Below are 12,232 nucleotides of genomic sequence, written 5' to 3'. Positions count from 1 at the left end.
TGCTTCTTTTTTTGTTATGCTCGTGACGGCCTCAGCATCCTCCCATGAATGGAGGAGTCCCTTCCACCCACATCCTATCGTATATTGCCAGTCGCCTGCCTAATGGCGTAAATGTTCAATAAAGAGGCTTTTAACGCTTTCCAGCAGTATTTTATTCTCTCTCTCCCTCTATCTCTGATGTTGCTCCCAGTTTTAGTGGCCTCTAGAACGAGGCGGCACTTACCTGCCTCCTGGCTTATGCCTCATGCCCCACACTCCACGCATCTAAAAGTATAGATGGATGTTGTATAAATGAAATGGGCATATTCATTCCCATTTGAAGTCTGAATAATAGATGGCGTAGGGCAGTAAAAGTAAAAGTTATGTTTATTGGCAGAGATCGAGCGGAGCTGACTGCCAGTACTTAATAATGCACCCCATACCCACAGAGGCCAGCAAGTCCAAGGAGTTTGCAGACCCGGCCCTTGGAATATGAGAGGCCTCTGCCTGAATAAAAGAGTAGACATGTTCCGATAAAATACGAGGAATATTTAATGTTTTAGCGAAACTTAATGCCACAGCCATCTGCAGTCTGCCTACACCCAACATCCTCTCACCTTAAGGATCCCAATTGCTTTGCTTTCGCTTCCTTTAGGAGATGGTGGATTCAGTAGGTACTTGATGGTTGTCAAAATATCCTGGAATACCTTTATTTTTGTACATTTTTGTGTACCTTTTCTTAGAATTGTCTCTCCTAATGGACTCGCCCTATTTACATATTCCCTCCATGGTTCTTGCGCTCTTTACATTTCCATTCCGCATCCGCAGTGCGTCGCCTGGGGACAGATTTGTTTATTTATTTTGTTACGCATTTGAGAAACAATTAAATTTGACTTCAAAACAACAACAAAAATAAATGTATTTGTCCTCCAGGCGGCACTCTTCCCTGTCCCTCTCAATCTCTCTTTAACTCCCTCCCTCCCTGCGTCACAGTATTGCTTAATGCTTTGCATTTTTTTGTTTTGGAAATAAACACTCGCTCGCCTGGCCACACTTTTCTCTTTTTTGCTTCTGGTGCCTGATTGATGTGCGCCGCAAGGCAGCGGCCAATGATCCATGGAGATTCCCCTCCACCCTTCAGTGTAGCACATGGCCATAACAAATAGATCTACAACCCATGTGTATACGTCGTACCCGTATGGTGATGCGTCCGTCCCATCATGAGTTCATTTTTAATTAAACAATTTGCCTAGAAAAGAAGCCAAAAAATCGAGTGACGCACATAAAAGTTGTTAAGTGAAAAACTCGTAAAAAAAGACAACCAAAAACAAATATACATAAATATATTTCCAATAAAAGTGGTGCGGGGAAGCATATAAGAAATGCCATCACGCCCTTGGCTTTCTGCTGGAACTTAAAGAAAGAGAGAAACGGCGAGTGGGAGGAAGAGGAGAGGAAGAGAGATAGAGAGAGACGTGGTGTCATTCAATTATTTTGCTATTAGTTGCTCGCGTGACACTCCACTTCACAAGAGGCGAAATGCCCACACGTAGCACCACTCTCCACATGGCACCAGCCTCCCAGTCCATGCCCCAGGCCTGCTTTACTGTTCAGCCTCAAACCCATTGCCCCATTCTCCATTCTCCAGCCTCCACATTTCTGATGTCTCTCTCTGTATCTATGTACATGCGTCTGCACCTACGCCCGGTGTTTGGCTCTCACTTCTCTCGGCCATGATTAATAAATGCGACACACTGTCTCGACCACAACACATTACTGACACCTCCAGAAGACAGAGGCCTCCTGCCAGTCCCAAGCCTTAAGGTGGGCAAACTATGCTTTGTGGCTTTTTAGCCCCCTCCCACCAAGACTTCCGAGACTCCAGAGGCAGCACAAGATGAGACTCTTGTCACACACAGAGGAGAGGTTACGCATGCAGGCAGCTCTTTTTGTGGCAAACAAAACAGGTGACAAAACCAGTACACACACGTACAGGCAGAAAGTACAGGTTTCCCCGGGAGATGCCTTCTGGAAGAGCAGGAGGAGCATGAGACACAGCATGTGCCACAAAAGATGGATACACACTCGGATACACAGGATGTATAGAGATATTGTACATTTGCATCTAAAACTTAAAAGCAGCCAAAGGGATGCCTGTTGTAGCTCTGAAATTATGGAGAATATAATTAACTTTGCTTGTTCGCAAAGGATAGCCCAAGGATAAACCGACAGATGGATGAAATGATGCGAGGCAGCCGGAAGATGCTCGCAACAATGAATATACAAAGATACTTTAATGGTTTTCTGTTTAGAAAATTAATGCTTATGGAATTTCACATATTTCACTGGAATTTACCTTGAAATTTTGCTGGAAACATTTCATTTTTGATTTTCCTAAATTAGAAAACATTTAACTATGCCGCAGGTGCTCGAACTAACTTTTCTTTCTATGAAATATGAGAAATATGATGCTTTTACATATGTAAATAATTTAAGTAAATAACAACCAGATCATAATCGAAACATATTTTGATTGAAATGAATATATGGGTGTATGTTGATAATTTACAACGTACATAAGTTTCGAGGAAATTTCATAAATGAAGACTAATTAATGGGGAATTTCAAATGACAGCACTCTGCATTCTGCTTATTCGACTACCATTTTGCCATCAAATTTGTTTCACTTTCCACTTGAAAATTAAGCTTAAAGCTGTTGAGGTTACTTTGCTTTTAAACTAAGAGAAAAATATAGCTTAATCCATTGGAAAACATCCAAAATAGTTTTACCTTTTAATTTTAATTAAGCATAAAACTAAAAGATTTATTTCTCAATGGAATAAAAAGAAAAGGAGGAGTAATTGATTGAGTTTCCAACTTGTAAGCATCAGAATTAAACTTTAATCCGCAACTCCCTAACTCCTCTTAACCGGATGACCGGTTCTTCCACTTGAAAGGTAGTCTCTTTGTTGCACAATCAGAAAATAGTTTTTGCCTTTAGTGGGGCTGGCAGAAAAACTTAAATGAAATCACAAACCCGCATGTAATTTGTATGGACATCCTACTACATCCTAATCCCTGCGCCTGTGTGTGTTTGGGGTCCCTTGTCAAATCCAATTAACTAAGATATTTATACGTCTTTATCGTTTGCAATTTTCTTTACAGATACAAAGATACAAGCCAGTCGACCGCCCGCAGCCTGAGTAGCAAACAGACACACACAGATACATTCAATCAAGCAAAAGCACTTGAAAGGGAAATATATTCGCTTGGTTTTTCGCAATTCCAATACCTTGAAAACTAAATGACGCCTGTGTCTGCAGCACTGATGCCACATACTTTGGACCATAGACGACGGCCCCAAATTAGCCATCAAGCCATAGATTTGCAAGTCTAGAGATACAAAGATACTCCCTTCAGCTATAAAGAGAGAGTGAGACAAAGACGACCACAAAAAGGAGTCGATAGCCGGAGATACATAAAAAGGAGAGAGACCACCAACAGCAGCAGCCGTTGAGTGAGCAGTTTGTGCGTGTGTGTGCCAGTATTTTATTTCGAGAGCGCCAAAGGATTCATTAAAAAACCGCCAACCTGGAACTAATGGAATTAGAGAATATTGTGGCCAATACGGTCTACTTGAAAGCAAGAGAAGGTAAGTGCCACTCACCTTACCCTTACCCACACAAAAGCATTCAACCCTTTTTGTGTGTGTGCATGCAAATTTTGTTTAAATTTGCTTTTAGGTGGGTGCAAATTAAATATTGATGGAAAATTAGGTTTAAAGTTCCCTGTGGAGAGGCGACAGCTCGGCCGACGATGGTTAATGGGGGAACGGGTACAGACAACTACTCGTAGATCCATCAGATGTGGCAACTATAGAACACATTCAGGAGGGGATGTTTTTAACTAGAAAGCTTGAGGCTCGAACTACATTTTTGTAAATTTCTACTTTGGAGTATCTTTGGTACATACTCCTACTCTGAGGTACAGAATTGTATTTCATGTCTGGGCGCAAACTGGAGTATGCTTTAAGGCCAACCAATATCCCTTGGATCCTTGGAAAGGATGGCACGTGCTCAAGTGCTCTGCGTTGTTGTCACCTTGTCATCGATTTCTGTTGCTTCTTTGGTACGGTGGGTGTCCTGTTTAATTGCAAGGATTTGAAGTTGAGTTTACTCTTGGGTGGCATGGGAAAATATAGAGGGTAGAAAGTGTCATCTTTTTGTTGGTATCTGCTGTCTCCCGCGCCTTTTCTCCCTGTAGTGCTCGCTGGTCCTGGGCTTTATCTAAAGTTAATGAAGCGTTAAATGTTTGCGCTCCAGCAACTTATTCATTTTCATGCCTCGTGCGGCTGTTTGTGGGCCCTAAGTGCTCTATTGGGCGCTCGTCGCGGCCTGCAGATACACGGAGACTCGTCGCCTCTCCACTTCGTTATCGAGGTCACACTTCAATTGCAATCCGCCCTGCCCACTGCCATACCGCCCTTTCTTGCCTCAAGTTCAGTGTCGCTGCCACATTCTGTGTGCTGCTGCTGTTGTTGCTGTTGTTGGCGCCATTGTTCTGTTTATTTACAGCAAAGTCAACTTTTGCCATTAGGTCTGCTCTTCGTTGCTTCTTTTTGTGTGTGGTGGGGGCTGGCATGAAGGCAGGGTGGGGAGGTAGGGTAAATTTATGCAAAATTATGCATTAAGTCGCGAAAAAAGTTTTAGCTGCAAGCTTAAAGGTCACCTTCAAGGGCCTGCGGTTGCATGTTGCATGTCCCCTCCCATCCAAATACTATGATGGAACTGTCTCTATCTTCGGTCTATGTGTGGGTATGTGTGTGTGTATCCTTTTCTTCATTTGCCGCCCAATCAAATATTTCATTTTAAATGTTATTTATTTTATTGCTCCCCGTCTGTTCGTCTGTCTGTCTGACTGTCTGTGTCTGCCTCCAAAATGTATCTGGCAAATACTTTTAGGCTCTGTCTCTCGTTCATTTCAGAGGCCGCTTCAACAGATTTAAATGACAGAAACGTGCTCAAAATTTCAATTTGTAGTAATGTAATATTTTAGAGAGCGCTCCCCGGGTTGGGTCGGATGGCTGGTGGCTAGGAAAATGGCCTAAAGGATGGGGCACACAACATTTGCAATACATTTAACGAGTCAAAAAGTGAATTTGTCTTTGGAGAAGCAGCCGCGGCAGCAGAAACAGAAGAAGCAGATCGCATAAAATGAAGTCGCGCCACCAAATGCCGCCGGCAACAAGAAGGAAAATCCATTGCCATAAAGTTTTTTCTCCTTCTTCTCTCACTACTTTCCGCTGTTTTTTGCTTCCTCTTTGGGGTTTTGTCTCTTTTGCCCCTTTTCCTGCCTTTCTTATATAAAAGTTCTCGACTGGGAAAAGTTATTGCAGAATTTCATTCCATGGCCATTGTGTGCTGCGCGAGTGCCAGATGATGGGAAGGATGCAAATGCAAATTCCGAATAGAACAGAGCAGAGTAGAGTAGAGATGATTGTTATCGTAAGGGGAACATTTTCTCTGGTTACTCATTTATTTTGAACTTATTTTCTGCTGGCGGAAGATCAAACTAAGGCGGTGGAATATATGTGGCTTCGCGTGTGGAAAAGGAAAACCAAAAATCAACAACCAGAAAATTGTTGAATACATCGAAGGTTCTGGATTTTAAGTTTAATTGGAATTTGCATGCTCTTTATGTGAGCCCAACTCTACATCTGGTACAGAGCTAAAATCTAATTCCATTATGGAATTTGAAGTATATTCCCATTTCCCAATCCTAGAAAACAAATCTTTAAGCCGCTTTTAGATCACAATCTGTTTTACTTGTTGTATTTGCAATCAGATTTGATGAAAAGTACGTCTTTACAGGAATAGCAATCAAGATTTATAGAAATTGAGTCTTGATTCACTTGATAACTTTTCCATGAATTTTCAACTTTTCTTGGAATTAGACACAAAAATATTTACCGTTGAGCGGAGATTTCTTGGAACGCAGATTCACCCTCTTTGGGCTCTTATATTGAATAATGTGCTTTAATATTCATAAATTCCATCCATCATATTAGGAATATGTCCTACCCATCAAAATAACTGACACATCTACATCAATTTCCACTCCAAATCCTGACATTTGATGGCTGCTCCGATATGAAATACATTTTAATATCAAAATGTCCTAAATTGTCAACTGTTTTACCTGAGTGTTTGCATGCGTGTGTGTGTCTGCCATGTGTCATGCATGGTTTATTTAATAATAATATGCTTACGCCCCCAAAAGGGAATGCTCATATGCGGTCGAATCGGTCGGTCGAATGCTCATAGCAGTCAGTTTGTTGCCTGTCTGTGTGTCTGTCTGTCAGATTTCTATAACAGAAGCTCTGCAGCTAAAGCAATTCTCTATCATCTCGTATCTGTTGGTTGATTGTCAGGGCTGTGCTGTGTGTCTTCGCCTGTCACATATTGTGGCCTGTTGTCGATGTGGCCTATCTACGAGTACTACTGTACATACATATGTACGTATGTTATTCTATATGTAGAATCCACATATGCGAATATGTTTGCTATGTGTGTGCAATGTGGGGGGATCAAATGGGGTCGTCGGGGAGCGTCGGACGTCACTCACTTGGAAGGAAGGAGGCGACAGTGCGTCACACAGGGCTTATCGGCAAAACTTGTGGTTTGTCGATGCGATGTCGATGTGCGACTGCACCCGGAGATTGCCTCCATGCCCCCTGGACGTTTTGAAATTACCATCATGCCGCTGGACCTTTTGAGATTGCTGCCATGCCCCGTGCCCTTTGAAATCTCACAGCCACTCCTCGGAATCTAGTGTATGTTTGGCTTTTAACAGCATCTCCTTAACAATGATGTTGTTTTTCTTGTTGGCTAATTGCATGCATGTTCCCAAGGAGTTGTTCTTGTTCCTGAAATCTGTCGCCTGCTCCTTATTTCTGGTGTTTTTTGTCTTCCTTTTTTCATTTTTCACTCTCTCTATTGTTTATTCTTCTATTTTATTTCTCTTTTAAATCTTTTTGCTGTCGTTTTACATTTCTTTTACAGTTTTCGTCATTTTCTATACATTTTTTCGCTGTCTGCACTTTTATTTATTTTTTAATCATCATTGCGGTTGTGGAATTAAGAAGTGGAAAAGAAGTAGCGCAATCCGCATTAATGTTACGCTAATGTCCACCCATAATGCTGATTATACCAGAAGTCAGACTCCATTTGACTCCAACTCCATGAAGTTGACTCCAACATCTCTGAAATGCCACTGAGAACAGACACTGGGACTGGTATCCAACTCTCGATTGCAGACAAAAAGTGGGTATCCAGACTTGAAATCAGACAAAAAACAGCAGCAGTCAGCAGAAGGCAGCGGCAGCCAAACAGTTGAAGTTTGAAATTAAGTGAAAAATTTAATTTTGCTGCCAGTAGAAGTCAAATGTTGCTTTTGCACTTTGGTTATCAGCCATTAAGAGACTGAATTTATAGAGAGCAGTTGGCTCTGGAATTATATGTACGGAATCCTCAACCGATAAAAAACAGAACAATTAAAGACGGGGTCGGACGGTCGGTCGGTTGGGAGCTTATCGTCCAGCAGAAGCAGCAAAAGCCACAAAACTTGTTTTTGGGCGGTGAGTTTTGAGGTCTGGAGGAGGTTCGAGGATAGTCTAGGAGACTACTCTCTTTTTTAATAGATGCATTATTTCCATGAATAATACAAGTAGAAAGACGTTTCATGCACTTTCCATTAAAGTTGTGCACTGTGGCTGTGGCTGTGGCCTGCCAGTAGCATTCCCAGAGGTTCATTGACACCGCATGGTCAAGTCAAAAACTTGCCCCCCGTGTGGCAAGGCAACACGCAATAGTGGCAGCAGCGGCTACAGCTACGGCTCCTGTGTTCTGTGTTCTGTTTTCTGTTTATCGGCCCCAGGTTATGTTTTGTCGGTTGTATGCTAAACAGTTAAAAATCTAGTTGTTAATTATCGCACGCAAACGGAAAGGAACGGCAGTCGTCAGAGGCCAGAGGCCAGGGACCAGAGTCCAAAAGAAGTTGTTGCTCTAATTGGGAGTAAAACTAGTTGCCCCACCCAGCACATCGATGATGGGATGTCCTAAAGCTCGGGCACAGACAGTGAAAAGTGCATTGCATTTGTTGTTTTCGAAGCGGTTTGACATCTGTGTGTTGTCGTATCATGTCGTGTGTCTTTTGTGCTCTATGACTCCTGCAGCAGTTGCAACATAACGCACTTGCAGCAGAAACTGCTCGGAATGAACTAATTTGCAACGACAACAGAATCTGTATCTCGTGTATCCCTCTGTTTTCCCACTGCATGGTAATTGCAATCAAAACGATTGTTTCTCTGCAAATTGAAGACGCGTTGATTGGCACGAAATGCAAAGAGATAGAAAAAGAGAGAGATGGAGAGAAAGAGAGAGAGAGAGAGAGAGAAGCAGAGATTGCAGTGCCACACGCAGACATTGCTGCCACTTAATTGTCGATGCAAACTGCTCCTGGGGCACAGGCACATCAGCATACATTAACTCCTACTCCTATTCATCGAGTGTTGACATTAAGTTTTGTTCTGTTCAGTTCTTTGGTTGCTTCCATCTGGCAGATACTCGTGAGCTCACAGCTCCCATCCGCAGCACATTTCCGCTGACGGGCATAAACAATATTCATTAACACATTGACGCGCATCAGCAATATACAGAGCAAATATTATGCGAGAGATGCATATAGAAGGGGTCTCTTGAGGGGTTAAAGCTGAGGTGTTACCCAGTAATCAAAAGCGGAGACTGGGAGTGGGAATATTCCATACATACATTGGTATATACATAAATATATATAGAAAGATCATCATAACAAAGGGAGAGGAAGACTCTCTATGCCTTGAACTTTTGTATTCGCTTGTACAGAAAATAGCAGCTGATTTTCAGTCCTCAAGGAATATAAGTAGCAGTACTTCAATAGTTTCTCCTACATTGCACAGAATCCTGGCCAATTGACACTTCAATTATGTGTATTCGGACAAAAGGGCCATTGATGCTGATGTCAAAAGCATTGAAATCTGATTGAAGTTTACCTTTCAGCCAAGAGACAATGGACGAAGTTGCCTTCCTTATTATGCTATTAATTACAGAGGACAAGGCGCCCTTTTGTCTCCCAAACCCCATTTTCTGATTGAAATCTTGTTCATAATGTGAGGGGAATAGCACGTTGCTTTCCGTGTATTTGCTGTGGGAATTTGAAGAGATTGAAAAACCGGTAGCAGCCCCCACAGACTGCTTTTTGACGTAGGCAAAACGGCAATAAACATAAGAAATAAACAATGAGAAATGGAATGGAATGAATTCGAATCGAATCGCATGAAATGAAATGCTGTATTAAGTGACGTTGCTGCTGCGTCAGCAAATGAATATTTAATCAAAATGCTTAAGCGTTTCTTTCTGTTCGAAATATGAGAAGTATTCAAATTAACTTTTTATCCAAGAATCACATGCACACACACACATACATAAATATGTATGTATATACATGTATGGGTATTTGTGTGTGTGTTTTTGTTTTGTGTATCATTTATCTTCGTCTGTGTCGCAGAGTTCGCTCTGTCGCTCATTAATTGATTGAAATGGATATTTTGTGCTGATATTTTTATTGTTATCCAATTGAGTGGATTCCCATATCTGAATGTCAATCAATATGGCTTTGCTTAAGGTAATCTCTGAGGGGAAGTCCCTCCTTTAAACAGGGAGAACCTTTTAAGGTCTCAATTTATGTGCTAAAGCCCTTTCATTTACGATCTGACATCTACCACTATCATTAACTAGCTCTTGTTGTGTGCATTCTACCGCCACTGCCAACAGGGGGAGCGTAATGTAATATTTATTGTGGAACCACACAAAAAGTGGAACATCTGGGCAGGGGGAGTATCCACGGGATATCCATATCCGTATTACCCTGCAGCTGTGGAACGAATGTGTGCCCGCTCTGCGGTCGTCGCTAGCCTGCTTAAAAATGCATGCACTAATGACCGCAGGGACGACCACGACGACAACAGGACGACAGGGTACCGACCCCTCATGCAAACACACAAATGCGATACTGCCGCACCGGGGGCTGCCAATGGCCATCGCGGAGTTGTATGATTAATATTTTAAACTTGCATGCAAACGCAATACATTCCCGCAAATACCAGTAATTGAAAGTTACTTGAACCAGAAACTAAAGAGTGCTCAGTACTCGGTGGCATTTTGGCACCATTTTCATGTTGCGCTCTCTGTTTTGATATAAACTGTGGATGCCTTTCCATTAGTTGCGTCTTTATAGTCTAGACTCTAGGGGCTTATCTCCATGTATTTACTCGCAGAGTGCGCATCTCCATTAATAATTTGTTGGGTTCAATTTCAATTTCTGTTCTTTCTTCCTACATCTCTCTGTTCGCGTGCTTCATTTTTCAATTGTTTTTTTTTGTTGTATTGGGATTACTTTCCCATTTATTCGATTGAATATTTCATTTAAAAAAATGATATTTTCATTAATCAAACAATGTTCCAAAATGCTCCTTTCATACATTCTACTTTTTTGTACGTGCCCCAAACAATTATTTTGTACCTATAGAAATTGTTGGGATTTCGGCACACGCAACCTACCCATACCCCAAGCCCCCTCGAGCCCTTCACCTGACCAGACAGGGCGGGAGGGGATCACAATATTCCACATACAAAAAATATAGAAAAATAAACAAATTTCAATCTATTCTTTGCTTTTGTTGTTTGGTTTTTGCGATGCCCAAAAAAAATGTGTATGAATAAAATGCAAAAAGAAGCCGCCGCCGTGCGCTGTTGATGGGTCTGCTGCCCACTGGAAAGCAGCGCAGCTCCACAGACAGACAGATGGAAAGAGAGAAGGAAGGAGAGGGATATCGACTTAAGCGCCATTAGCCGAATGCCTGCCTGCCTTTCTGCCCTCCCGCCTGCCACAAGCTCCCGCGCGACCATAAAGCAAATTTATTGATTGTTTTGACAATTAATTTTTAATATTCTGTGCATTGTTTATCGTGCGGAATAGAGTCGTGAAGGAGGAATAACAAATTCAATGCAAAATTGTTTTATACGCGCATTTTTGTGCCAGCATTAATTTATTTTTATTATGCTTAATTTTGAGAAAGAGAAAGGAAAGTGCTGGAAACCAGACTCATAAATTCAAAAACATCAAAAGTCGCAAAGTGATGGGAGATTTTGGAGCAGTCCAAGGATTTGCATGGCAGGGTTGGGCTGGGCGGAGATTGTGATTAATTTGTCGGCAGGGCAACGCGACGTATGCGCAATGTATACGCAAATACAACGTGGCAAACAGACGGACAGAAAGGCAGACAGGCCGACAGGACCCCTGGCTGAATAAGCTGCTCTTCTGGTCAAAACATCCCAAAGAGCCGTTTGCCTATTTGTCTTTGTTAAGCAGGGAATCTGGGAGTTGCTCTTCCCAGAGGGGTTTTCCTCTCGGATGATTGATGACCCCGCAGAACAATGCGTGCGTGCTGGCTCTGGCGCTGGTGCTGCTCTTAGTCGCTGTCTCGTGGCCATTTTACGAGCAATTTTGATCAACAGAAACACCATCGCCAGCACCTATAGATACATACATCTGTGTTTCTCTGTCTCTGTCTCTGTCCCTGTCTCGCTTTGCTTTAGCTTGTGTCCTACAGAGATCAGAAGTTTTCAAAGCAGCTAAAGGTGAAACTTTAGGATTAAAGGGCCCCCAGATCGAAGAATGATCCAGTCATCTGGGACATGCCATAAAATAATAGTGTGCATGGTACCATGAAGTGCATTCCCATGGGAGAGCAGGAAGTTTCCTCCTCGTAGCTGAGGGCAGGATACCCTATATATGGACGACATATATACAATATACAATCCCTCCTTTGCTCCTGTTTCATGTGCCTGCCATAAAAAAAAGCAGCACAGACGAGTGGCAGAAACGGAACTTTGGCATATTTTATGCTTTTGCGTCTCTTTGCCATGAAAATGTAAGTGTCGCAGTGAAAATTTTCTGCTGATGAAAGGAAAGTGAGTTATAGAGAGGGAGGGAGGGACAAGGTGGATAAGGAGGGAAAGGAACTGCCGCTGTACACTGGGCCACCGATGGAGAAAGTGATGGAGAAATCGATAAATATTTATTTGCAGACATTTTACGATTATTTAACGATTATTTCTTTCGGCTTTTACCTTTTTTTCTCTCTCTCTCTCTCTCT

At 42.2% G+C, this 12,232-nt stretch overlaps 1 protein-coding gene across 1 annotated transcript in view; it reads left to right on the top strand.

Annotated features, from left to right (window-relative positions):
- Nucleotides 1-12,232, top strand: part of LOC117898386 (G protein-coupled receptor kinase 2) — a 61,342-nt gene that overhangs the window by 26,658 nt on the left and 22,452 nt on the right. The window contains exon 3 of the mRNA XM_034807741.1: nucleotides 3,145-3,631. Within this exon, the coding sequence (XP_034663632.1) occupies nucleotides 3,580-3,631 (52 nt within the window). The 5' untranslated portion in view covers nucleotides 3,145-3,579. The remainder of the gene's footprint in view (nucleotides 1-3,144; nucleotides 3,632-12,232) is intronic.

The sequence above is a fragment of the Drosophila subobscura genome, chromosome O, assembly GCF_008121235.1.
Source record: "Drosophila subobscura isolate 14011-0131.10 chromosome O, UCBerk_Dsub_1.0, whole genome shotgun sequence".
Taxonomy (NCBI): domain Eukaryota; kingdom Metazoa; phylum Arthropoda; class Insecta; order Diptera; family Drosophilidae; genus Drosophila; species Drosophila subobscura.
Note: the sequence above shows the minus strand (reverse complement) of the source record. Positions and strands in the feature narration are given on the sequence as shown.